Source organism: Hylobates moloch, unplaced genomic scaffold (genome assembly GCF_009828535.3).
Source record: "Hylobates moloch isolate HMO894 unplaced genomic scaffold, HMol_V3 SCAFFOLD_4, whole genome shotgun sequence".
In the NCBI taxonomy this organism is placed as follows: Eukaryota; Metazoa; Chordata; class Mammalia; order Primates; family Hylobatidae; genus Hylobates; species Hylobates moloch.
The window spans coordinates 30,564,415-30,592,122 of NW_026652279.1; the positions used below are offsets into that span (position 1 = coordinate 30,564,415).

Genomic DNA, 27,708 nt, shown 5'->3' on the forward strand with positions numbered 1-27,708 from the left:
AGGCTTTCTCAACTCATCTGCTGTGTGCAGCTGTGTCCCCAGAGCTGTGTCTTAGTAAGCAGACGCACTACAATACTGCAACAAACAGGCCCCCAAACACAGCAGCGTGCATAACACTTATTTCTTCCCCACGTGATAATGTGTGCCAGTTGGCCCAGGCTTTCATGGTGGTTTGAAGGTGTTCACAAGCTCCAGGACCTCCCCAGACCACTTAACTCCTTAGCTACCAGGACACAACTTAAAAAACCCTTGGCCAGGCATTGTGACTCATGCCTGTAATCCCAACACTTTGGAAGGCCAAGGTGGGAGGACTGCTTGAGCCCAGGAGTTAGACACCAGCCTTAGCAATACAGTGAGGCTGTGTCTCTTAAAAAATAATTTAAAAATTAAAAAAATTTAAAAACTCTCTTATCCAGACCAATCCCATGCTCTTTGGCCTCAGCTTCAGGTCCAGGCTGCCCAGATCCTCATTCTCCCAACCAGAGGATCATCTGTGTGGCTTCCCAAACTACAGAGCAAGTTCCCTGAGAGGAAGTCGGTGTCTCACGAATGCCACAGGGCCACTGCATGCACTCTGTCACTTTATAAAATAGTACTTATTCCTTCTGTGGCTATGGTTTACATCTGCCCACATCCCTGACCTTTGAGTGAGTTACTTCACCATTCTGTGCTTCAATTTCTTTATCTATAAAATGGGGATGACAATAGTTTGCCTCCTAGCAATGTTATAAGAGTTCAATGAGCAAAAAGCATTTGGACTTCAACTTAGCACATGACAGATGGTCTTTGAATAATAATCAACATTATTGTCTCTTGATTCTCTGGACTTGCCCATGAAATCCAGAGAATGAAGTGCAACCAGAACTTCATTTTCTTCCTTTTTTTTTTTTTATTGAGACGGAGTCTCACTCTTGTCGCCCAGGCTGGATTGCAATGGCGCGGCCTCACTGCAACCTCCCCTCCCCAGTTCAAGCGATTCTCCTGCCCCAGCCTCCCGAGTAGCTGGGATTACAGGCGCCCTTCATCACGCCCAGCTAATTTTTTGTATTTTTAGTAGAGACTGGGTTTCACCATTTTGGTCAGGATGGTCTCGAACTCCTGACCTCAAGTGATTCACCCGCCTTGGCCTCCCAAAGTGCTGGGATTACAGGCGTGAGCCACCGCACCCGGCCCAGTACTTCATTTTCAGATGCGGACATGAAGGACCAGAAGGCTGAAGCAACCTGCCCAAAGCCATTGTGCTGACGGGTGGCCGAGTCTGGGTTTAATCCAGGCCCGAACCTCAGTTCCCTCACGATAAAGTTGGGGTGATTATGGCACCTTTCTCAGGATTAGGTTGTGAGGCTCAGATGCCATCATGCAATCATGGCAGGCACACGGGGGCCACTCTGAAAACGTCTGTGCGTTTCCCTTGTGCCCCGCCCTGGCACACCACCGCCCCCGCGGAGCCCAGGGATCCCGGCCCGGCAGTCCTCCGTCAGCTGCTTCTGTTTGGATGGCGGGGGCAACTGGGCCGACAGAGAGGCCCATTGTCTCCGTCCTCTGGGGCTCTATTGTTGGGGCCTCCTCCTGGGTTGCAGCCCCATGGACACCCCCAGCTGTCGCTTGGGCCTGGCTCAGCTTACCCCGGCGGTGAGGGTGCGGGTCCGGGACGGAGACGCATACACCCTGAAGACAGTAACTAGGCCTGCTCTACAGAGGGAAACGCAGACTCTGGGAGCCTACATGTGTTCGCCGGGAGTGCTTGTCCCGGAGCTGCTCGCAGACTGGGCCGGGGGTGGGCTCGGGTCGGAGAGGTTACGGGGCTCCTTAGGTCACAGGCGGCAGGGCCAGAGAAACTCCCCCGCCCCTACGTTTCACTCGCGGAAACAAGGGCCCAGAGAGCGCAGACGCCAGCCCAAGGTCACACAGCGAAGGCCCGGCACAGCTCGCCGGGAACCTGGCGTTTCTAACCCCCAGCCTCTCGCCTTTTCTGCCCAGCTTGCGGAGCGCAGGAACAAGACCTACGGTGGTCGCGCCCCTTCCGCGACGCGGGGCTGAAACCCGCGCGGCCCTCCCGCCAGGGGGCGGAGCTTCCGAGCCAGGCGGGATTCCACCGGGTATTTGCCTGCGGAGGCGGGACTTCGGGCTTGATGGGCGTTGGGGGTGGCCTTCCTGCGGGCGGGCCCTCTGTGACGCAGCACTGGCGGGGCGGGCCAAGTCGGCCAGAGCTCCGCCCCTAGAGGACGCCGCTAAGCCCGGGGGCGTGTCCTGGGCTGGCCCCACCCGCGCCCCGCCCCGCCCCGCCCCGCCCGGTCGCGGAGCTGCGGCCAGCGTTGGGAGGGCCGGCCCCGGGATGTGAGTGCCGCGGGGCGAGGGCGGGGGTGGGCTCCCAGGGGTCCCGGTGGGCGGGCGCGCTAGGGCGAGGGCGGGGACGGCCGGGCGGGCGCTCCAGCTAAGGGCCCAGGTTTGCGGGTGAGGGGTGAGGGACGCTCGGGACGGGTGTTTCCAGGCCCTCCCGGCGCGCCAGGCCAGCCCCGCGCCCCTGCTCGGTGGCCCGAGGGACGCGCGCCGGCCTCGGGCCCGGGCCCGGACCCGGAGCGGTCGGGCGACATGCGCGGGTCTGACGTCTGCGCTGCCCAGCCCCCTGGCTGCGCGGACGCCCCCACGGAGGCAGCCACTGGGGCGGATTTCTGTTTCTGGGTGACGACTGCCAGGGTGTGATGGGAAGGGTTAGCCGCGCAGCGGGGCCAGGGGATCCCCGCCCCCCGCCCTCGCTCCGGTTGGGTCCCGACTTGCGTTTCTGAGTGCTTGCTGTGCTCAGCTCCTCAGTTGCATTCTCTGAGTCCTCACAACAGCCACACATTTTGCAGTCGAAGCCTTGTGCCACACAGCTGTGGGGGCATTTATTACAGTGCAGAGGTGATGCGCGGAGGCCTTGCAGCCAGACACACCTGAGTGCACGCCTGCTTCTCCACAGACCTGCATTGTGACCTTGGGCACACCTGGTCTGCTCTCTGAGCCTCTGGTGCGATTGTGGTGCCTGCCCCCAGGGCTGCTGTGGGAACTGGATTGGAATTGGGTTCGGGGAAAGACAGCCAGTGTAAGCAGCTGTTGTTGAGCGGCCCTTGTCTGTGGCTGAGGAGCTAGTGGTGCTGGGCAAAGGCTGGTGGGTCAGTCCAGGCAGGCTCAGGAGGGAGCTGCTTTCTGCCGAGGTTGCCCCAGTTGTGCGTCTGTCCTTTTCCACACGGTAGGCTACACACAACCCAGCTGTACCAGCATGTGCCAGAGACAAGCTGGCCAATCGTGTACTCGCCGCGCTACAACATCACCTTCATGGGCCTGGAGAAGCTGCATCCCTTTGATGCCGGAAAATGGGGCAAAGTGATCAATTTCCTAAAAGGTATGGAAGGCCCCCCTTGGACTCTCATCTCCTTCCTCCAACCCACCTGTCCTCTCCGTCCTCATCCCCAACATAAGGGAAGGTGAAGCTTGGAGGAGTCCATTCCCTAAGGTTCAGAGAGTCAGGAGGTAGAGCACCTTCACTGCACCTCCCTTGATTACAGTTGGGGGAAATTGTGTCCCAGAAAGATTAGGAAACATGCGCACAGTCACACAGTTACTAAGAGGCGGAGTTGGGTTTGGAACTCAGAGCTCCAGGTGCCCTACCTTTAGGGCTCATCCCCCTGAACAAAATGATGCTTTGAAGAGCACATCGTTTTAACTGTGGTTTGTAATCGAGGGGCCTGATTTAGGTGGGAAATTCACTTAAACTTGTTTTAAAAGGAAACATTATGTCATCAAAATGGGAAAAGGCAGTTTCACTTGCCATAAATAGGTCATGGTAAAAAAATAAATACAATGAAAACAACTGTATAATTCAATCCAGGCTGGTTACTATTGCCTGCAGGCTGTGAGACTGATTGGTGGTTTGAACGGAAGATGAGCAAAGCACAGGCAGGTGTTGTGAGGCCATGCCACAATGAACCTCCTGTGATATCATCAGAAGGTAGAGGGAGGCCGGGAGCAGTGGCTCATGCCTGTAATCCCAGCACTCTGGGAGGCTAAGGCTAGGGGATCACTTGAGGCCAGGAGTTTGAGACTAGCTTGGGCAACATAGCAAGTCCCTGTCTCTACAAAAATAAAAATAAAAAACTTCGCTGGGGGTGGTGGTATGCGCCTGTAGTCCTAGCTACTTGAAATGCTGAGGCAGGCGGATCGCTTGAGCCCAGAAGTTTGAGGGTGCAGTGAGCTATGGTTGTGCCACTGCACTCCAGCCTGGGCTACAGAGCAAGACCTTGTCTTACATTTATTTATTTGTTTATTTATTTATTGAGACAGGGTCTCACTCCCATCACCCAGGCTAGAGTGCAGTGGTGGAATCAAGGCTCATTGCCTCCTCAACCTCCCTGGCTTAAGTGATCCTCCCACCTCATTTTTTTGATAGTTGGTAGAGATGAGGTCTCACTGTGTTGTCTAGGCTGGTCTTGAACTCCTGGGCTCAAGCAATCCACCTGCCTCAACCTCCCAAAGTGCTGGGATTACAGGCGTGAGCACCTAGCCAAGACCCTGTCTCTTTAAAGGAATTAAAAAAAAGAGGGGGGAATGTGGAGGGAGAATTCCTAAGAAGAGTTTTTCTCACTCTGAGGGTCAACATCCCTGACCCTTGTGCCACCTGCCCCTGAAGGTTGTCTGGCACACCTGAGCTCTCCTTGTGACTATCAGTGGCTTGGGAAACATGGGGATTGCTGTGTGTACAATGTTCAGTGCTCCCTGGCCAGAGGGACTGGCCACTGTCCACAATGGCTGGGGAGGCTGCCCCTTCTCAGAAGGCCCACGGGCCAGCAGTGCCTACCTACCCCTGGGGCAGGGGCTGCCACAGGCCAAGTCTGCAGCCTGTGGGAGGGTCTGGGGCTGGCCATGGCCTTGAGGTCAGTGGGGAAGCAGGGTGCTCCCTCTGTGGTTTCAGAAGAGAAGCTTCTGTCTGACAGCATGCTGGTGGAGGCGCGGGAGGCCTCGGAGGAGGACCTGCTGGTGGTGCACACGAGGCGCTATCTTAATGAGCTCAAGGTACAGGATGTCGGGCCTGGGGGGCTGCGGGCCTGGGGCAGGGGGCTGCTGGCCAGGAGTGGCCAGAGGCAGGAGGTGGCTCAACCTGGGGAAGCACAGTCTCACAGGGCACCCATTCATGTCCCTAGTGTTGGAGGAACATGGGAGTCTGTGGTCCCCAAGAGAAGGAGAGAGGTCATAAAAAGGCGGACCTCAGTTTGGGCCAGGCCACTCTGAGGGTGGTGACCTCCCCTTCTCCAGGGTGTATGAAAGCCTTCATAGAATTTCAGGCTTCTACATTACGACTTTCAAGCTGTGCTCTGTCGACAGGCCTCAGAGACCCCAGCCCCTGTCCTCCTCCAACCATACATAGCTCTTTCACTTTGGTCTATTTTGTTTGTTTGTTCATTTTGTTTGTTTGTTTTGGTTTTGAAATGTCGCCCAGGCTGGAGTGCAGTGACGTGATCTCGGCTCATTGCAACCTCTGCCTTCTGGGTTCAAGCAGTTATCCTGCCTCACCCCCGAGTGAGTAGCTAGGATTACAGGCGCATGCCATCATGCCTGGCTAATTTTTTTTTGTATTTTAGTAGAGACGTGGTTTCGCCGTGTTGGCCAAGCTGGTCTCGAACTCCTGACCTTAGGTGATCTGCCCACCTCGGCCTCCCAAAGTGCTGGGATTACAGGCGTGAGCCACCGCGCCCACCCTATTTTTTACATTGGGCTGAAGTTTAAGACTCTGGTCTAAGTACTTCTGCTGAAGTTTTGTTGAAAATTGTTGGTCTAAAAACTAATTTGAAACCCTCAGGGCTCAGCAGAGAAGAGAAACAAGTGGGAGGGCCGGTGGTAGAGTCTGGGGTGAACTGGAGAACTCCTGTCCCTTCCCAAGGGGCTGCTACTCAGCTCCACTGTGGGCCTGGCATGGCCAGAGCACCTGGTCTTCAAAGAGGAGCCAGGAATCCAGATTATTAAGTGACATTTCCTGATTTTTTTTTTTGAGACGGAGCCTCGCTCTTGTTGAGCAGGCTGGAGTGCAGTGGCACGATCTCAGCTCACTGTAACCTCCGCCTCCCAGGTTCAAACAATTTTTCTGCCTCAGCCTCCCAAGGAGCTGGAATTACAGGCGTGAGCCACCACACCCGGCCCTGATTTCTTAATGTGGCACTGATTATAAGATTGTAAAAGCCCACCTGTAGACCGAACTGGGCACACTAGCTGCCTGCTTGTGACCTCTTTCCAGGGAAGGACACAGCTCCCATTAGTGGCTGAAGTTCTGAGGGCTGAGGCATTCAGTTCAGTGCTCTTTGTGGGAACAGAGGGGAGGTTGGGGCAGGGGCTTGCATTGGAATCTGGTACTGCCAGCCTGCCTTGGTGGGGGTGGGGTCAGGGATGCCTCAGGTTATCTGCCCCAAGAGTGTGGGAGCCCCGACCCCCAGGTCCCTGGCTGAGCTCACCTTAGACTCAGAGCCACAGTGGATGCCTGAGGCCAGCGGGTTCCTCTGCTCCACATTTGGAAAAGCCTAGGTCCAGAAAGAGGCTGTGCTCAAGGTCACCTGGGAAGTTGGCCAGGCCTCGGGGAGACCCCTGGCAGGTCATCCAGTCCAGTCTTCTAGGTTCCCAGTCAGGGCTGCTGCCTCCCTGCTCCCCCATTCCAGCCTGAGGTGTGAGAATTCTAGATAGGGTCACGACAGTGTGAGCACATGAAGGATTACCAGGAAGAGGTTGGAACCTGGCTCCTGGGAGAGAGAGGGGTGTGAGGCCTTGGCAGGAAGCCCAGTGCTTGGCTGCCCTGGTTTCCTGGGGCCCAGGCATGCGTGGTCACAGTCCACAGCCTAGGGCTGGGCCAGGAGACATGCCTGCCAGAGTCCCGAGGGTGAGGGAAAGGAAGGGACAGGAGGTGCTCAGCTGGGGCAGGGAGAAACCAAAACAGAATGGGGCCAGGGTGTGAGTGAACCAGGCTGGGGGTGGGGAGCCTAGGCTCCAGGGCCCCACCCATTTGAAGGGCCTTCAGGGGAACTGTGTAGGGCAGGCTGCATGCCTGGCCTTGGTCCCCCAAAAGCCTGAAAGCAGCTTACTCTTGTGATATATAATAATACAAAATAGCTGGGTGTAGTGGCATGCACTTGTAGTCCTAGCTACTTGGGAGCCTGAGGCAGGAGACCTTGAGCACAGGAGTTTGAAGCTGTAGTGAGCTATGACTGCACCACTGCACTCTAGCTGGTATGACAGAGTGAGACTGTCTCTTAAAAAAAATAACAAAAGTATTAACAGGTAGAGTCCCAAGTAGAAAACTGAGGTTGAGGGTAGGAGGAGAATTCAGAATTTCAGGTTAACTGAAAAAGTTAACCAAGATGGTGATCCAGCTGCATATTTGGCTTGGAGCTCTCTGGCAGCCAGAGCAAAAGGAGAAACATGATGGTTTCTACAGCACCTATTAAGATGAAGAAGTAGGCCAGGTGCGGTGACTCACGCCTGTAATCCCAGCACTTTGGGAGAACAAGGTGGGCCGATCACCTGAGGTCGGGAGTTTGAGATCAGCCTGACCAACATGGAGAAACCCTGTCTCTACTAAATACAAAATTAGCCAGGCATGGTAGCGCATGTCTGTAATCCCAGCTACTCCGGAGGCTGAGGCAGGAAAATCTCTTGAACCTGGGAGGCAGAGGTTGCAGTGAGCCGAGATTGCACCATTGCACTCCAGCTTGGGCAACAAGAGTGAAACTCCATCTCAAAAAAAAAAAAAAAAAAGATGAAGAAGTAGTTAAGCTGGGCTCAGTGGCTCACGCCTGTAATCCCAGCACTTTGGGAGGCCGAGGCAGGCGGATCACGAGGTCAGGAGATCGAGACCACGGTGAAACCCCGTCTCTACTAAAAATACAAAAAATTAGCCGGGTGCGGTGGTGGGTGCCTGTAGTCCCAGCTACTCAGGAGGCTGAGGCAGGAGAATGGCGTGAACCCGGGAAGCGGAGCTTGCAATGAGCTGAGATCGCTCCACTGCACTCCAGCCTGGGCGACAGAGTGAGACTCCGTCTCAAAACAAAACAAACAAACAAACAAAAAGTCAGTTATTCAACGCATCTGTATTGAATGCCAACTGTGTGCCGAGTACAAAGAGAATAAGACAGCAAGGCTCCCTGCCACCATGGATTTGCATTTGAGTTGTGGAAGATTAAAATTAAGGAAGCAACCACCCAAGAGCATTTTAGAGAGCACCAAGGGCTATGAAGAAAGTGAAAAATAGAGGGTAATTGGATGGTCAGGGAGGGCCTCACAGAGGAGGTGGTGATAATTTGAGTTGAGACTAAACAAAGGTGCAGGTGATACTCATGTAGAGTTTTTTTTTTTTTGAGAAGGAATCTCGCTTTGTTGCCTAGGCTGCAGTACAGTGGTGTGATCTCAGCTCACAGCAACCTCTGCCTCTTGGTTCAAGCGATTCTCCTGCCTCAGCCTCCCAAGTAGCTAGGATTACAGGCACCCACCACCACACCCAGCTAATTTTTGTATTTTTAGTAGAGACGGAGTTTTCACCATGTTGGCCAGGCTGGTCTTGAACTCCTGACCTCAAGCAATCCATCCACCTCGGCCTCCCAAAGTGCTGGGATTACAGGCATGAGCCACCGCTCCTGGCCGTCGTGTATAGCTTTGAAGGAAGAATGTTTCAGAATCCCAGGCCTGGAGAGTGGAGGGGACTTGATCTCCCAAAGGGGAGAAGAATGCTTGGGAGGTCAGATGGAAGGGAATAAAACGTTGTGGCTCATACATGGTGCAGTCAGGGAGGCCAGAGCCCCAGGCCACACTAGGTCTTGCAGGCCGTGGGAGGAGTGTATATTTTGTTCCAGGTACCTTTGACAGTCACAAGAGGGTTTTCAGCAGGAGGGTGATATGGTGTGACATGCCCTTGCTGCCCAGGTGGGACCCAAGCCCATTTCAGACATCATCTGGCACCTAGGGCTGCAGCTCAGGAACATCTCCCACCTCCCTGCAGATATCTGCAATGTTTCTTTTCTCCTTCCTCTGCTGTGGGCACCCAGAGACTGCCCTAGAGAGTCCTTCAGGTTTCTCAGGCTGCTTTTCCCCGGTCATTCTGTGTGTGCTGTGTAACATCCACTGTCTCCCCTGCCTCATCCCATTCTGCCCCCCAACCCCTGCCTGGGTCTCATGCCTGACTCTGCACTCGTGTGGCATTTGTTAGGCTGTTTTTACCCTGCTGAATGGCCTTGGTACCTTTGTAGAAAATCAACTGGCCATAGATGTATGGATTTATTTCTGGACTCTCAATTCTATCCATTTTTTTTGGTTTGTTTGTTTAAGAAAGGGTTGTACTCTTTCGACAGCCCAGGCTGGAGTGCAGTGGCTCCATCTCAGCTCACTGCAACCTCCATCTCCTGGGTTCAAGCCATTCTGCCATCTCAGCCTCCCAGGTAGCTGGGACTACAGGCGTGTGCCACCATGCCTGGCTAATTTTTATGTTTCTTGGTAGAGATGGGGTTTCACCATGTTGGCTAGGCTGGTCCCAAATTCCTGACCTCAAGTGATCTGCTCACCTCAGCCTCTCAAAGTACTGGGATTACAGGCATGTGTGAGCCACTGCGCCCCACCAATTCTATTCATTTAATCTATGTGTCTGCTCTTATGTTAATACCACACTATTTTGGTATTGTTACTTTGGCTTACTGTGGTTATTGTGGCTTTGGAGCCACAACTTTGTTCTTTTTTTTTTTTTTTTGAGATGCAGTCTCGCTTTGTTGCCTATGCTGGAGTGCAATGGTGCGATCTCGGCTCACTGCAACCTCCGCCTTCCGGTTTCAAGTGATTCTCCTGCCTCAGCCTCCCGAGTAGCTGGGATTACAGGTGCCTGGCACCACGCCCAGCTAATTTTTCTATTTTTAGTAGAGATGAGGTCTCACCATGTTGGTCAGGTTGGTCTCAAACTCCTGACCTCATGATCTGCCCGCCTCTGCCTCCCAAAGTGCTGGGATTATAGGTGTGAGCCACCGTGCCCGGCCAACTTTGTTCTTTTTCAAGATGGTTTTGGCTGTTTGAGGTCTCTTGAGATTCCATGTGAATTATAGCATCAACTTCCATTTTTTGCAAAAAAGGCAATTGGGATTTTGACAGGAATTCCATTGAGTAAATTGCTTTGGGGAGTTTTGCCATCTTAACAATATTCGGTCTTTCAATCCATGAACATGGGATGTCTTTCCATTTATTTGTGTCTTTAATTTCTTTCAGTAATGTTTTGTAGCTTTCAATGGACAAATCTTGCACCTCTTGGTTAAATCTATTCCCATGCATTTTATTCTTTTTGATGTTATTATAAATGAAATTGTTTTAATTTCCTTTTAAGATTGTTCATTGCTAGTATATACAATAATCAGTTGATTTTTTTGTATTGATCTTGTATCCTACAACTTTGCTGAATTTGTTTCTTAGCATTTTTTTTTTTTTTTTTTTTAGACAGAGTCTCTCTCTGTCACCAGGCTGGAGTGCAGTGGCACGATCTCGGCTCACTGCAACCTCCGCCTCCCCAGTTCAAGCGATTCTCCTTCCTCAGCCTCCCAAGTAGCTGGGTCTGCAGGTGCATGTCACCATGCCCAGCTAATTTTTGTATTTTTAGTAGAGACGGGGTTTCGCCATGTTGGCCAGGGTGGTCTCGATCTCTTGACCTCGTGATCTGCCCACCTTGGCCTCCCAAAGTGCTGGGATTACAGGCATAAGCCACTGCGCCTGCCCTGTTTCTTAGCTTTAATGTGTGTGTGTGTGTGTGTGTGTGTGTGTGTGTATTCTTTAGGATCCTCTATATATAACATCATACCGTGTGTGAAGAGAGGTAGCTTCCTTTCCAATTTGGATGGCTTTTATGTATTTTTCTTGCCTAATTCTTCTGATTGGAACTTCCAGTACTATGTTAAATAGCAGTAGTGGAGTAGGCATCTTTTTCTTGTTCCTGATCTTAGACAGAGGGCTTTCAATCTTTTACGGTTGAGTATAATGTCAGCTGTGGGGTTAAATTTTTTAATGCCTTTTATCATGTTGAGGGAGTTCCCTTCTGTTCCTAGTTTGTTGAGTGATTTTATCACGAAAGGCCATTGAATTTTGTCAAAGGCTTTTTGTGCATCAACTGAGAGATCGTGTTTTCCCCTTATCTGCTTTTGCTCCCCTTCTACTGGTAGAAAGGACCCACCGAAAACAAGCAGTGGGGGCCCTAGAGGGTTTGCAGCCTAGCTCTTCCCTGAGAGCAGTTCTTGGTTTGAACCTGAGGGTAGCGGGTCCACCTGAGGAAACCAGGTGTCTGGAAGGTGGAGGCTTGTTGAGCTGAGTGGATGGGGCAGTAGGTCCCAGAGATGTGGCCAGCCCCAGTCATGTCCTGCTCTCTGTGGGGTCCCTCAGAGGCTGACAAGGTATGGGGGCCCTCATAGCTGGCTACATGCAGGCCATGCCCTTTGGCAGGTGGTGGTGTCAGTCTGGGGCAGACCTCCCATGCTCACAGTGTGCTCATTCACCCAGCACTGCCTTAGTTTGGGTTCCCTAGAATAGTGGCTCTCAAACCCGAGCAAGTATCCGAAACACCTGGAGGGCTTGTTCCAGCAGATGGCTGGGCCCCTCCCAGAGTTTCTGATCCACGTTGTCTTGGGTAGAGACTGGGCATCTGCATTTCTAATACATTCTCAAGTGCTGCGGATGCTGCTGGTCCCTAGAAGCAGAGTCTGAGATGGTGTAGGTGATTTCAGATGAAACCTGCAAGAGGCACAGGCAGTGGGGAGTGGGCAGAGTGAGCAGCTGGGCACAGATGTGGGTTTGGAAGTGTGGCCTCAGCCTGATTCCATGATCTCTGGGGCGTGAATGTCACCACAGGGTTGCCCTGCCCAGAAGCATGTGGCCTGGCTGTTAGAGGCCCTTGTCAGTCATGGCTCTCCCGGGATGGTGCAGGTGAGGTGGCTTCCATCAGGAGAAGGGCTCTGGTGCACCAGCCAGAAAAGGGGATCAATGGCATGCATGGCCAGCACCTACTGTGTGCCAGGCATGGCCTCAGCACTGTCTGCACAGCAGTGAGCAGAGGCGTGCTGTCCTCCTGGAGCTGGCATCCTTTTGAGGGAGATAGATACTAATCGGGACAGTCTGTAGCAGGGAGAGAAGTGCTATCTGGGAAGATGAAGCCAAGGTGGCTCCAGGGGGCCCCAGGTGGGAATATTTTATTTTATTTTTTTGAGACAGAGTTTCACTCTGTCACCCAGGCTGGAGTGCAGTGGTACGATCTCGGTGCACTGCAACCTCCGCCCCCTGGGTTCAAGCGATTCTCCTGCCTCAGCCTCCTGAGTAGCTGGGATTACAGGCACCCGCCACCATGCCCGGCTAATTTTTGTGTTTTTAATGGACACCAGATTTCACCACGTTGGCCAGGCTGGTCGCGAACTCTGGACCTCAAGTAATCCACCTGCCTCGGCCTCCCAAAGTGCTGAGATTACAGGCGTAAGCCACCAAGCCTGGCCGGGTGGGGGGATTTTAGATTAGATGGCGAGGACAGGCCTCTCTGACTGGTTTCCACCTCTAAGTCCTCATCCAAAGCCTTGTTTTATAGATGAGACAGAGGCACAGAGAAGTGAATTCTAAATTCACATAGCCAGTGGCAGAACCCAGACTTGGACCAATTTGACTCTGGGGAACTTCTGAGCCTGCCCACCCCAGTCCTAGCCTCGCCCACCCCAGTCCTAGCCTCGCCCACAGTGCCCAGGGCGAGACTATCAGGGAGCCTGACCTGCTGGCAGATCTGGGCAGTCCCACCGCAGCGTGCTGTGTGTCCCAGATAAGGTATCTGTCAGCAGTGCAGCACCCCCCACCCACCCCACCCACAGCTCCCTCGGGGGCTATCCCTGGAAGTGTTGGTCAGAAAGTGAATCTCCAGATGTCACCTGGTGGTGCCCTGAGCTCCTCCTACCTGCCACCTCCTCTGACCACATAGAGCCTGCTCTAGCCCAGGCCCTCTTCCCTCTCCTCCCCTCACCCAGGGCCCCGCCACTAGTCCGTCCCACCCACTCTGTTTATTTCTCACCTTGGCCACTGATGGGTGGTTTCTCCTAGAGCGGCACTGCCATGTGGAACCTTCTGCAATGATGGAAATGCTCAGATCTGCTCTGTACAGTGCAGTCGCCACTGGCCACACATGGCTCTTGAAATATGGAGAGTATAACTCAGGAACAAAACTTGAATTTTTAAAATTTCGATGAATTTACAGTCATTCGTAAGTAGCCACCTGTGGCTGGCAGCCACTGGATTGGATGGTGCCGGTCTAGGGTGTTGGCAACCGCATCACTGCCTTGTGCAGAAACCACTGCTGCACCAGGAGAGGGCCCAAGTGCCAGCCTCCTTTTCACTGTCCAAAGCCTGCTGCTCCTCTGAGGGGCTCGTCTCGCCAACGTTGGCACAGCAGACACACATACTTTCTCCTGTGGGGGCTGGTCCTGCTGGCCAAGTCCCATGCATGCTCCTGGGTGGCTGCACCTGGCCCCTGGACCAGGTCAGTCCCGGTCTGTGGAGGATACCAAGGAACTTCTTTGAGGTCCCATGCCACTGCAGTTTTGCAGAAGGTTAGTGTGTGTGACTTAAAAAGAAAAGAGGGCAGGCAGATCTTCTGACATCTTGGGGGAGCAAAGTTAGAATGGATTATTTGCTGCAGAACTTCTCAGAGCCTTTAGCATGCTAGGGTGTGCTGCGAATCTCCAGGAGGCAGGCGGCATAAGCTGTGCTTCCCAAACGACTTGCCGGTGGAAGCCTTCTCGAGGAGTGCTGTGCGAGACCCGTGGCTGTGGAGCACACGAGAGAATGCCTTTCTCGTGGTTTGTGTCCATGCTGGGCTCTCGGCTGCATTGTCTTTCAGTCTCTGTCCCCTGCTGACTTCCCAGGGAGGGAGGGAGGCTGTGACTCCATGTGCTCCTTCAGCAGCTCATTTGTTTGCTCATTCATTCATGGAAAACCGTGGTTCCATGCCGGCCACACGCGGGGCCTGTGCTGGGCAGTGGAATGAGTGTGGTGAACAAGAGGAGCTGATGACCTCGGGCAGGGACCTTCCTTTCTCTGTCTGTCTCTGTCTGTCCTGCAACATACACACATGCACACACACACACGGACATACCTGTGCACACACGTATACACAACACACATGCACATACATACATACACTCATGGGTGTGTCCTGCAGCTGTCTGGCTGTGCTGGTCCCAGCTCTTACACTCCCACCCCTTCCCAGGCCCTGTGATGCCTCCATGTTACCACCAGAGGGCCTAGGCTTATGGAAGTGGTGCCCCATGGGCACCTCTCCGTCCCGACCACAAGTGGGACCCGGCTCACTGGCTTCTCTACCAGAGTGAGGGAGTGATGCCAGCTTCCCCCGCCTTCAGCTGCCCTTGCAAGCCTGGGCCGGTGGCCACGGGCATTCCCCAGCAGTGTGGGCAGGCTGGGTGCCTGGCACCCCCAGGACTATGACAGAAGCCTCCCCTGGTGGCCAGGGCCTAAGCCATGAGGCCCCTCCTGGGGCCTGACCTAGGATGTGTCCTGCCTTTTGTCCGGCCCCAAGTGGCCTGGCTGCAGCACCTCCTGGCCCTCTGAGGTTCGTCCCCCCTCTGCCATCACACCCATCCCTGGCCACCCTCTCCCTGCCTGCTGCCTGCTCTCTGTCATTGAACATGCTCGTGTTTCTCCCATCCTAAAACTCCTCCTCCTGGTTGGTGAATGCAATGGCCACACTTCCCACTTTCCTCTCATGGAATGTCTCTGCAGCTTGATGCCTCCCTCCACCCGCTCCTTCCAGCCACCCTCTCTCCACCTGGCCTCCTGAGCATTGCACCTCAGGTCTTTCCACACCTCACCCTGTCCCAGGGAAGCCCTTGATCGTCCCCAGGGGTTCTCTGTCTAGGCCTTGCCTTTCAGCATGGGAAGCCTGCAGTCCCAACCCAGCCCTTCACCTCCCACTCTCCCACCCCTGTTCTGAGCTCCAGCCTCACTTAAACCTCAGCTGTCTCACCTGGCTGCCCCAGGGGCTGACTTGGCCCATGGAGAGCAGAACCTAGTGCCACCCCTGTACCCTGCTTCAGGTTCACCTCCAAGTGCCATTACCCTCACAGGCCCCAGACCCGACACCTGGGCCCCCTACCCCTTGTCCCTGCATGCTGCATGCTAATATCTGCTCCTTTTACCACCCCAGACCCTTCTTATCTCACGCTTCCCCTGGGGCTGCTGCTTCTCTATTCTTGTTCCCCTAATTGGTTCTCCTTGCTGCAGCTAGAGCAGCTTGGGACAGCACCATCTATGGCTCCCTACTGCTCTGACGACAATGTGTGAGCCTGTGCTAGCAGACCAGGCCCTGTGTGATAAGCTCAGCCTGCCCTGTTCCAGCTGCACCCACCTTCTCTGGATCATGGACACACTTCTCTGCCCACAGATACCTTTTTCCCTTGACCTCTGCATCTGGATAACTCCTATTCACACTTTACCTCCCGCAGATGCCACCACCTCCAGAAAGCCTCTCTAATAACCCCCACCCAGTTCTCCTCTTCATCACCACACTCATCACACTGCAAATAAGTGTCTGCAAGTGTCCTGGCATGAGAATGGGCCCACCAGTGCCCATCTGGGGCACCTAGCAGGCACTTAGTAAATATTTATAAAGTGAGTGGCTCTGCCTAGCGTGGGTGGGGAGCAGGGATGCGTTTTCAGCCAGGAGATGGCTTGGGGTTTGGGTGCAGCTGGGCAGCCAGTGCCATGGATGTTTACCTGGTGGACTTGGAGGTCGCAGGGCACACTCTGTCCTGATCTTAGTGCAGATACCTTTCAGGTACCCTAGACCCCCCAGCCTCAGCAGCTGGAGATGAGGGCAGTGCATCCCTTTTGCCAGGAAGGTCCGATTCCCAATGGACGAAGAGGCAATGCAGTGCGAGGGAGCAAGAGGCCAGGGCTCCCATCCCAGCTCTGTCAGTGACTCACTGTGTGGCCTTGGGAAGATCCTCGCTGCCTAGGCCTCAGTGTCCCCTTCTGTACAGTGGGTGGTCTAGACCAATTTGTTATCCCAAAGCAGTCCTAGACCTGCACTGCTGACTTGGAGCCCTCTGCAGCTCCTGTTCTGGGCACAAGAGGGCAGCCAAGGGCCTCAGAACGCTGAGGAACCCTGGCCAACTAGCTTTAAGAAATGCATTGTGTAAACTGCTCTTGTCAGGAGCTTGTCAGGAGCCCCGTAGGGTTGTGGCTCTGGCTCTCTTTTCTACCAAAGGAAGTGTGCTTGACCAGGGAGTTCATCCAAGGGCACCTGGAAACTGTCCTCAAGGCATTTCCCGGGGAACCGATTTCTCACGGGTTGCCTCGGGGTGGGGCAGCGGAGGCCAACAGCCCGTGTCTTTTTCCGCAGTGGTCCTTTGCTGTTGCTACCATCACAGAAATCCCCCCTGTTATCTTCCTCCCCAACTTCCTTGTGCAGAGGAAGGTGCTGAGGCCCCTTCGGACCCAGACAGGAGGAACCATAATGGTAGGTGGGGTGGGGGGACACGGCTGGGCTGGGGGCCCCCACACCCCAGGGTCCTTCTCACCTCCTTTGCCCTGGAATGCCCTCCTCCCACTTAGTAGTTGAACAGAATCCTAAATATTCCTCAAGGCTCGGCAACAATGACCCTTTCTCCAAAAGCCTTTTTTCCCCATCTTGAGACATTAGAATTCTCATCGTTCCTTCTCCTATGACCTCCTATTTGTTACCGTAATTGCTAGTATATATCTCTCCACCCACAAAAGCGGATATCCTAGCACTATGGCTCTAATGCACACCCCCTTGCCAATTTTTTTTTTTTTTTTTTGAGTTGAGTCTCGCTCTGTTGCCCAGGCTGGAGTGCAGTGGTGTGATCTTGGCTCACTGCAACCTCTGCCTCCTAGGTTCAAGCGATTCTCTTGCCTCAGGCTCCTGAGTAGCTGGGACTACAGGTGTTCACCATCATGCCTGGCTAATTTTTGTATTTTTAGTAGAGACGGTGTTTCACCATGTTGGCCAGGCTGGTCTTGAACTCCTGACCTCAAATGATCCACTCACCTTGGCCTCCCAAAGTACTGGGATTACAGGCTTTGAGCCACCACGCCCAGCCCTAATGCACCCAAAATTAAGATGGAGAACTCATCCTCCATGACTTCAGTGATGAATAAGGCTCCACCTCTCCCCCACCGTGGGTGTGGCAACAAAGAATCCCCACAGCAAAATTAGGTTTCACATTGTGTGTGTGGTTTTTTTTAAAAAAATGTGCCACAGACTGCCTAGTTATTTAGAGATAGAGGAATGTTTCACATGCAAATGTATGAGGATCTAACCCAGCCCTGGATCACTACCTACTGATCCCCTACAGTTCTGTTATGTTTGTGAATTTGTACTTTTTTTTTTTAGCTTAGTAGAATATTACTGCCCATCCCCAAAATTACGATTTCCTGGAAGATTTCAGTAGTTAGTCTACTATATTTCTTTTTTTGTTTGTTTTTTTTTGAGACAGAGTCTCGCTGTGTCCTCCAGGCTGGAGTGCAATGGTGTGACCTTGGCTCACTGCAACCTCTGCCTCTTAGGTTCAAGTGATTCTCCTGCCTCAGCCTCCTGAGTAGCTGGGATTACAGGCACATGCCACCCCGTCTGGCTAATTTTTGTATTTTTAGTAGAGACAGGGTTTCAACATGTTGGTCTTGAACTCCTGACCTCAAGTGATCCACCTGCCTCGGCCTCCCAAAGTGCTGGGATTACAGGCATGAGCCACTGCACCTGGCCCAGTCTACTGTATTTCTATGAGCAAAACTTTGCCTATTTTCCCTTTGAAAACCATATCAAAATTATTGTCAGCTCATATGTGATGGATGATAAGTCCTTTTATTTTTTCCAGTTTCCTTGCACAATTGCAAAGGTGCTTATGCACTGTATATCTCATATGCCAGCCAAGCTGGCACTTAACTTCCTGGACTGTTGCTTGGGGTAGGGAGTTTCTTCTATATCCCTACCTTGTAGCTCAGCTCATCCTTCCCCCAGAGCTGGCTAGAAGCAGTGTTTCTGGAATGAGTGCATGAATCAGTGAATGAATGACTGGTGGATCGGCTGCCTGCACCCCCTCACCCTCTGCTTGTCTCCAAAGGCAGGGAAGCTGGCCGTGGAGCGAGGCTGGGCCATCAACGTGGGTGAGTGCTGGGAATGTCCTTGGGAATGTCCAGCCCGGCTTGGTGGAACCGGCCTGAAAGGGGGCTGGGGGAGGGCGGGAGGATACTGGAGGTGGCAGCTGTGAATTCAGAAGCTCTGGTTTTCCCAAGTCACCCTAGCCTCCTTGTGGAGTGGACTGGAGGTTGATGTGTAGCCTCCTAGTACCTGGGAGAGACTGACCAGTGCCTCCATCTGACGTGAGATCCTTGTCTAAAGAGGTCCCCGGGTGGTTCCCCAGCCCATCCTTTGCACACTTCCAGTGGCAGGGAGCTTCCTCCCTTCCAGAGAGCCTGTGCCATCCCTGGGCAGCTCAGCATGGTTTGAAGCCTGCCTTGTGTCTTCCCTGAAGGACTCCACCTGTGTCCTGGGGCCCAGGACAGCCCACAGAGGTGTGGTCATGTTGGGTTGGGTGGGCACATCCAGGGTCAATACCACCACTTTCTCAAGGGTCCAGAGTGCCCGAGATCCCCAGCCCCCTTGAATCTCCCACAAGATTGGCTCATGGGAGGGCTGCACGCAACGAGGAGGCTCCCTTGTCCCTGTCATTGTCCCTCCTGGAGGCACAGCACTTGACAGTTTACAAAGCTCTTTTTCACCAGGCTCTTTTTTTTTTTTTTTTTTTTTTTGAGACGGAGTTTCTCTCTTGTTGCCCAGGCTGGAGTGGTGCAATGGCGTGATCTCGGCTCACCGCAACCTCTGCCTCTAGGTTCAAACAATTCTCCTGCCTCAGCCTCCTGGGTAGCTGAGATTACAGGCATGCACCACCATGCCCGGCTAATTTTGTATTTTCAGTAGAGACAGGGTTTCTCCATGTTGATCAGGCTGGGTCTTGAACTCCCGACCTCAGGTGATACACCCGCTTCGGCCTCCCAAAGTGCTAAGATTACAGGCATGAGACACCACACCCGGCCTTCACCCAGACTCTTATTTGAGCTGGGCATAATTGTCAGGCCTGTCTCACTGATGAGGAAATGGACATCGAGAGATGCGTACTGGCTTGTATAGAGCCCTAAAGCAGGGTCCCCCAGCCTTTGGCTCTGAACTGTGCAAGGGAGAGTCCACCTTGGGCCACTGCACAGTTGAGGGGAGCCCCACTCTGCAGGGGCTGGGTCTCTTCCATCTTGGTATTACCAGGTTCCTAGCATTCGGTCTGGCATAGTAATGATGTTATGGTACTCTGCTGCACAAACCTGGGAGTGATCTGTGCCCTGCGTGTCTACAGCAGGGTTCCGAGGAGGGCCTGGATGGCCCTCCCCATGGCAGGTGTTACTGCCTGGTAGAGGTTAAGAGCCTGGATCCCGATCCACCCTGGGTTTGATCCTGGTTCTGCCATTACCTGGCTGTGTGACCCTGGGCAAGTTGCTGACCTCCTCTGTGGCTCAGTCTCCTCGTTGGTAAAATGGGGATGATGATACTAATGCCCCTCCTCGGGCTGGAGGGAGTCTTCATTCAGCAAGCTCAGTTGCTCAGTCAGGTGTTTACTGTGGCTGTCGTCTCATCATTACGAGCCAACAGTAGCCTCCTGGGGGGTGGGAGAGGCAAGTTCCTGGTATCCACAGGGCCGGCTGCACACTGTCTGACGGAGCAGTTGTTGGGCTCAATTTCACAGGGTCCCTGCAATTCAGGCCATCCCAGGGGCTGCAGGGGAAGGGGTCTCTATGGGCCCTAGGGCTCTGAGGCTGTGTCTCAGGGTTGAGGGGTGATGGATCTCGGGCTCTAGGGCCCTCCTCGTGGCTGTAGGCAGTCATGACCAGCAGAGGGTGCCCTTCCTGACCACCCCCTTTGGCCACTGGCAGAATCCGCGTGGCCCCCATACCACCACTCCTTCCTGGTGTGGGGAGCCACATGGAGGCAGGCCCAGCTTGGTGGGGACAAGGAGCAGCTTTCTGCCTCTGGAATGATGAGCTCTCTGTTGCTTAGGGGTGTGAGTGTCACTGAGGACTTGCTGGGGACACCCTGAAGATGCGGCTGCCTTCTGGCCTGGGGATGGTGACATGCCCCAGCACTCAGCTTAGTTTGCCAACCCAGAGTCCGAGGCACAGGTCGCTGAGAGCTGAGCAGGGAGGATGCTGGGGGAGGTGAAGGGATGGAGGTGCTCCTGGACTGAGCCTGGGAGCCTGGCTCTGAGCAGCACCGCTCTCTGCCCTTCCGCAGGGGGTGGCTTCCACCACTGCTCCAGCGACCGTGGCGGGGGCTTCTGTGCCTATGCAGACATCACGCTCGCCATCAAGGTGTGTCTATGAGCAAGTGGGGTCTCGCCTCCAAGAGCCCTCCTGAAATCCTCCCCATAGCTCCAAATTAATTGTTCTCACCCTGAATTATAGACAAGGGGCCTATGCTGGAGCAGGGAGGGGGCTTGTCTGGGTTGTTCAGCCAGGCTGGAACTGAATCCAGATCTGACACTTGCTCCTCTTCCATGTTGCTTAGAAGGGTTGCCTGTGGTGGAAGGGAGTTATTCCAGCCTCCCACAGAGCCAGGGGACTAGAGAGGGCCAGGATCTGCTGTATAGCCACATATTAAGTTGTAGGAAGAAGGGCATGGCTGGCAAAGGGAGTAGGGAGTGGAAAGAATGATGGTGCTGATAGCACCTGGCACCTCTGCATGCTCCAACCCGCGCTGTGCTCCAGGACTCACTCCCTGAATCCTCGCAGACAGACAGGGGCCCACAGAGGTGAGGGCATGCAGCTAGCAGGGGCAGAATTGGCGCTGGCCTCTGGTCTATGGGGCCCCGCAACTCCCCTGCCACTCTGTGCCTGGCCTCGTGCTGGGCATCAGGAACAGACTGACCTGTTCCTATGTGTCCCTGTTTTCATGGGGCACATAGACTGATGGGGGGAGGCAGGCCATTAGGAGAAGGGGGAAGCACAGGAGACCTTCCTGGGGAGGAGGCAATGAAGGCTTCCTGGAAGAAGGGACATTTAGGACTTGGCCTTGTAGGATGAGGCAGAGGTTGGGGACTGAAGTCCCAGGGCTGTGGGGATTCTCTCCTTAACCCCTACACATTTCCCAGGGAATCTGGGAAAATCCAGGGCCTGAATGACCCACTTACCTCCTGACCTATGACCCTTCAGGGCACAGGACATGCCCCCTCCTCCAGGGAGCCTTCCCTGACCACCTCCTGCATGCACACATGGAGCCCCACAGCTGGAGCTGCACAGCTCTCCCTGGCAAGTGACATCTTTGCTGGGTGTCCTGATTACCCACAAGCATTAGGCCCCCCTCCCCGCCCCTTGCCAGCCAGCTGGGAGTTGCTATAGGGCTGGGTCCTCTGGCCGCCCCAGGTCCTCATGTCTACCCTCTCCTCCCTGACAGTTTCTGTTTGAGCGTGTGGAGGGCATCTCCAGGGCTACCATCATTGATCTGGATGCCCATCAGGTGAGTGCCCTGCAGGGGCTTGGACTCTTGGGGGACCTGCCACCCCCAGTTCCAGAATCTCCCCGGGGCAGGAGAGTCTCCCTCCTCATGTCCCCACGGCTCTCACGGCTTCTGTCTTCTGTCTCTTGGGCTACAAATGCAGGGTCTGTCTTTGTTGCTCTATCCAGGACAGTGGGTCCTCCTCATTGCTCCCAAGAGTCCTCCCTCCCTCCTCCTGACTGCCCCCACATGAGGCTCTTCCTGAAGCCCACTCTGATGGGACTGCTCTTGTGTGCAGAGCTCTGCTGTGGGTCCCCATTGCTTACGAATAATTTGGGGCGCTGCCCCCTGCCCAGAGCTGCTGAGCACTGGCCACCTGCCCCTCAGGCGGATGCCCACACACATGGCTTGGCTCAGGCACCTGGGGTCACCATTTAAGAACTTGGCGCCTAGGAAGTAAAGTGTCAAAGCAGAGGGTTACCTCCTCCTCAGGACCCCAATGAGGCCAGTGCCTCTGTTCAGACAGGGAGGGGACCCGGTGGGCTCCGGAAGGCACCCCCCCGCACCATTACTGCTGTGGCTTTGTGCTAGTTGGGGCCCTGTCTTGGGTTCCTGTGACCCCGAACTCCTGAGCCAGGTCGCATGTGGACAGTCCTTTACAGTTTGCTTTTCATATCCCTGATCCCAACCAGTCCCACCACAGACTTGAGAGGGCGGCAGAGCGGGATTTCTTCCTCTGATAGGGAACCTAAGAGGGCTGGGCTTGCTCAAGCCCATGCTAGAAGGTGTCGGGGCCTGGTTTTAAGGTTGAATCCCAGCTCTGCCCCTTAACAGCCATGAGACCTGCTGCCCCCGAGAGCAGGCCGTGCTGCCCTGGCAAATGGGGAGTTTCCTGAGCGGAGGGGTGGGTGGCGGAGCCCCGGCCTTGCCTAGGGCACCTGTCCGAGAGCAGCTACTGTGACCTCCCCACAGGGCAATGGGCATGAGCGAGACTTCATGGACGACAAGCGTGTGTACATCATGGATGTCTACAACCGCCACATCTACCCCGGGGACCGCTTTGCCAAGCGTAAGCTGCTGCCCCTACCCTCGTCTTGGGTGTGTCCTTGTGGATGAGGCTCTCTCCTGAGTGTCTCCTGCCTGCTAGGCCCTGCAGAAGCCACTGCAGTGGTTCACAGCATCCCTGTGAGGTGATCCTTTCCATTTTACAGATGAGGAAACCGAGACCTGGAGAAGTCATTCGACCCACCCAAGATCACATAACCCTTCCAATAAACATGCATCTGTCTGGCAAAAAGCAGGAAAGGATGAAAGAAAAAAAAGAAAAATAGGATAAATTTGAAAATACGAAATAAGAAATAAATTCACATAGGCTGGGCGTGGTGGCTCATGCCTGTAATCCCAGCACTTTGGGAGGCTGAAGTGGGCGGATCACCTGAGGTCGGGAGTTTGAGACCAGCCTGACCAACATGGAGAAACCCCATCTCTACTAAAAATACAAAATTAGCCGGGCGTGGTGGCGCATGCCTGTAATCCCAGCTACTCGGGAGGCTGAGACAGGAGAATTGCTTGAACCTGGGAGGTGGAGGTTGCGGTGAGCCGAGATCACGCCATTGCACTCCAGCCTGGGCAACAAGAGCGAAACTCCATCTCAAAAAAGAAAGAAAGAAAGAAAGAAATGCATGTATAATCGTTAAAATGAAAATGCATTAAACTCATCAATCAAAAGGCAGAGACTCTCAGATGAGATTTTAAAACAGGGCTGCCACCTTTGCAGGTAGGGGACATTTTTGCACCAGTTGCGATGAGTCTGGTATGGCTAAGTCAGCAGCTAGTATGGCCCAAGGAACCAGTTTCCGAACAGAACCTCACGTGTGCTGAGCCTGGGCTTAAGGGCAGGACAGGGTGTCCACGTGTGTAGGCAAGACCCGGAGGAGGCAGTGAAATCTGACATTGCGAATACAGATCTCCACACCCCCAGGGCAGTGTCTCAGCTTCAATGCCCCTTCTCTCCTTTGAGTCCCCCTTTTTGCAGCTCTTGGTGCTCTTTTCAGCTTAGTTTTGGGTGGAATGAGGCCGAGCAGTGCTGAATCCGACAGACCAGTTTCCAGTCTTGCCTGGTGTCCACAGTCTTGTCCTGAGCCTCAGTTTCCCTTCTCTATAAATTGAGGCCATCCATGTCTCTCTCCCAGAGGCCATCAGGCGGAAGGTGGAGCTAGAGTGGGGCACAGAGGATGATGAGTACCTGGATAAGGTGGAGAGGAACATCAAGAAATCCCTCCAGGAGCACCTGCCTGACGTGGTGGTATACAATGCAGGCACCGACATCCTCGAGGGGGACCGCCTTGGGGGGCTGTCCATCAGCCCAGCGGTACGTCCTGACCCTTGGGGCCGTGGGAGGGTCTGCTCTATGGACTTAGCAGCAGCAGGAAAGGTGGGCGGCCTCATGTCAGGGAGGAGATGGGCTGAAGCAACAGCAGTTTGGAGCAGGGCTAGCCCTGCAGCAGGACTTCCTGACACCGTGGGGGTCTGGCCTGCCTGAGTCACCCTCCTCTTCCCCTAACAGGGCATCGTGAAGCGGGATGAGCTGGTGTTCCGGATGGTCCGTGGCCGCCGGGTGCCCATCCTTATGGTGACCTCAGGCGGGTACCAGAAGCGCACAGCCCGCATCATTGCTGACTCCATCCTTAATCTGTTTGACCTGGGGCTCATTGGGCCTGAGTCACCCAGCGTCTCTGCACAGAACTCAGACACACCGCTGCTTCCCCCTGCAGTGCCCTGACCCTCGCTGCCCTGCCTGTCACTTGGCCCCGCCTATCCGCCCCTTAGTGCTTTTTGTTTTCTAACCTCATGGGGTGGTGGAGGCAGCCTTCAGTGAGCATGGAGGGGCAGGGCCATCCCTGGCTGGGGCCTGGAGCTGGCCCTTCCTCTACTTTTCCCTGCTGGAAGCCAGAAGGGCTTGAGGCCTCTATGGGTGGGGGCAGAAGGCAGAGCCTGTGTCCCAGGGGGACCCACACGAAGTCACCGGCCCATGGGTCCAGGGAGGCAGGCAGTTAACTGAGAATCGGAGAGGACAGGCTAGGTCCCAGGCACAGCGAGGGCCCTGGGCTTGGGGTGTTCTGGTTTTGAGAATGGCAGAGCCAGGTCAGAGTGAGGAAGCTTCCACCTCCATCCTGACTAGGCCTGCATCCTGACTGGGCCTCCCTCCCTGCCCTTGGTCATGGGATTTGCTGCCCTCTTTGCCCCAGAGCTGAAAGCTATGGGTGCTGGTGTGGATGGCCGGGAGGTGCTAGAGCTAGGCCTCCAGGTGGGCCTGGTTCCCAGGCAGCATGTGGGCACCCTGGGCCTGGCTGTGAGAGGCGGTCAGGAAGGGGCACAGGTGGGTTCCCTCATCTGGAGTTCCCCCTCAATAAAGCAAGGTCGGACCTGCCTTCCCAGGCCCTTCTGTGGGGGTGAAGGTGGGGAAGGCCTGCAGCCCCCAGATCACTGCCTTAGCAGCAGTCTTGCCTGTCCAGTGCAAGGGGCAGGTTTTTGGGGAGGAATTCTTAGCTCAAGGACAGGCCTCAGCCCTGTTGCCTCCAGGGGGCCGCTGACCCAGGTGGAGAGGGGGCAGAAGAAGGGTGGGGGACATGGGCAGGCCAGGCTCACAGGTGGAAATCAGGGATGCAGGGTGGTGCCCAAGCCAGGTCCTGCAGGAACCCAGGCCCAGGGAGGGACCCAGACACTGGTGAGGCGGGGCAGGGCTTCCTGGAGAGAGGGCAGCGAGGATCTCTATCCTGGCCTGGGGATTGTGAACATAGGTAGCTGGGGCAGGGCCCTGGGTGGGACTGTGGCCTCCACTGGCCTCACCAAAGTGCCTGGGCCCCAATCCTTCTCCATGCCCAGGGCCCCCAGGTGGGCCAGACCTCTGGCCTGTTCCTCAAGCCCTACTCACGGGGACATTGAGGGACCTCCAGGAAGTGGGCAGGGGAGCATCCACCCCTGCTAGCCAGCAGCTGTGGCCCTGATCAAATCAGGGGCTGGGGAGGGAAAGTGGGTCCATTGAGGTGGCCCTGCTCCATCAGCCCCCTACGGGACTTGTGTTCATTACAGTGAGGGGGTGCTCCCACTGTCTCCCGGCCCCCCTCATGCTCCCTCTGCTGTAGGGAGAAGCGTTCCAAGATCACAAAATGTCAATAATGCTGGCCTCCTGGACCAGACCCCGAGGCTCTAACAGTGCACGAAGATCCCTACCCTTGCCGTTGGTCTCTGTCGCTGACTCGAGGCACCTAACATCCGTTCACACCCAACACAGGCCAGCGACTTCTGGGGCTCAGCTACAGACACGGTTTGTCACTGTTGAGCTTCTGTTCCTGGAGAATCCTAGAGACTTGATTGGCCCAGGCTGCTGTGTGTGCTGGAGGCGAAGAATCCCTACCTCCTAGGGGTGAAAGGAAATGAAAATGGAAAGTTCTTGGCCTGACATGGGTAGCTGCTCAATAAATGCTAGTGTGTTATTCCATCCTCTGAGTCCTGTGGAGTTGGTAATGATTCCCATTTCACAGATGAGGAAACTGAGGCTTGGCAGGGGTGAGAAATTTGCCCCAGGCCACACCTCTCAGCAGATCTCAACAGTGGTAGAGCCAGGCTTGAATCCAGCTCTGCCAGATCCCAAAGTAAAAGTTCTCAGCTGCCTCACACTTGGCAGGGGGGTGGGGTGGTGGGGAGTTACTCTGGACAGAGAAGGGTCTAGGATCCCGGGGTGATAAGGTCACTGGGCTGGGGTCTGGGACAGCCTGGGAATGGGTGGGCAGGCACAGCTGGGCTGTGATGGTGGCTCTGCTGCACAGTGGGAGGGGGCCCTGGCAGGACAGTGGGTGGATGGGGTGTCTTCCAGGCCTGGGGTGCTTTTGGAGCACTTATGGGGTTGGGCTGCCCTGAGATGAGGCTGCGCTGGGGTGGGGGGTGGGGTATCCAGGCAGGGGGAAAGGCAGAGCCTTGGCCGGGCAGAGTGACCAGAGCATCCCCAGTATCAGTGGCACAGCCTGGGTGGGGGGCAGGGTGGCCCCTTGAGGGTCAGACAGGGTGCCAGGGACAAGGACATGGGGTAGCAGGCAGGGGTCCCGCTTGGCCCTGTGCTGGGTAGGAGGAGACTGATAAAGGCTGATGCTGACTAGGTGGTACTAAGGGCCAGGCCCTATCCAGACTCTGGCTAGGAATTGCATATGGAACTTCATGGCGCTCCGAGGTGAGACCTGTTTCCATGCCTACTTCACAGGTGTAGAAGCAGAGGCAGGAAAGAGGTTAGTTACTTGCTGAGCACCCGCAGCCCCTAAGTGGAGGAGTGAGGACTGGAGCCCAGGCCCCAGCTCCAGAACCTGTGAACTGTTTCTTCCTTAAAGATGCTCGTGGAAGAGGTTGTCCTGGGAATAAGAGCCTCAGTACCTGGAAGGCACTCAGGACACTGGGTGGCTTTCTGCTGCTCCCAGTAACTGTCAGGGTGAGGGGGAGGAATGTCCTATAGGTCAGGTGGAAGAATTGAGGCCAGGTGAAGTGTTTGGACCTGTTTGCAGGATCTGTGCATTTTGCTGTGTGTAAATTACGCCACAAGTTAAATCAATCCCAGTGGAGCAGGTCAGCTTCATGAAGTGGCTGAGAGGTGGCACAGCAGCCCTGATGCCCCAGTGGCTGCTGGCAGCCCTGGATAAGAGCAGGGACAGGCTGAGGATGACTGGCCATCAGACTTGTGATCTGGGGAGACCTTGGGAGGCATGACCTTGCACCATGCCTGGCCAGTGAGCCGGCTGAGGCTTGGGGAGAGGGATTTCATCTTGGGAGACACAGCTCTGTTCTCTACGGGACAGACGCAGGGAGGTTCCAGCAGGAAGCAGCAGTGCCCGGCTGTAACCTGGCCCCTGCCCGGAACCCACCCCTCCAGGCTAGGCTAATAGGGCCCCAGCGGGGGCAGAGGCAGGCATGACCATCCCTACTCTGCTGCCTCAGGCATAAACAAAGGCGGTTGCTGGCACGGGGCCCCTCCCTGCCTAGCGGGACTCCTGGGCAGACCTAAAGGAAGACTTTTATGATGCCTCCCTGGCTGCTCAGCCAAACATTTGGGGTTTAGGGCCAGGAACTCCTCCAGGGCAGCCTGC

At 55.0% G+C, this 27,708-nt stretch overlaps 1 protein-coding gene across 5 annotated transcripts; it reads left to right on the plus strand.

The window, feature by feature from the left end:
* Window positions 1-1,977: 1,977 nt before the first annotated feature.
* On the plus strand, window positions 1,978-26,078 carry HDAC11 (histone deacetylase 11). 5 transcript variants are annotated; one of them, XM_058437299.1, is made up of 11 exons: window positions 2,278-2,337; window positions 3,234-3,382; window positions 4,949-5,049; window positions 16,421-16,537; window positions 18,162-18,204; window positions 20,378-20,454; window positions 21,536-21,598; window positions 22,550-22,646; window positions 23,770-23,948; window positions 24,144-24,219; window positions 25,872-26,078. In XM_058437299.1, coding segments are annotated over exons 1-11 (984 nt in total). In that variant the 5' UTR covers window positions 2,278-2,335; the 3' UTR covers window positions 25,952-26,078. The 5 variants fall into 5 exon arrangements, with proteins under 5 accessions (XP_058293283.1, XP_058293282.1, XP_032005668.1 ...); XM_058437300.1 differs by lacking the exons at window positions 2,278-2,337; window positions 25,872-26,078 and adding an exon at window positions 1,978-2,099 and having other exon boundaries at window positions 24,144-25,007; XM_032149777.2 differs by having other exon boundaries at window positions 24,144-26,078.
* The last annotated feature ends 1,630 nt before the right edge of the window (window positions 26,079-27,708 follow it).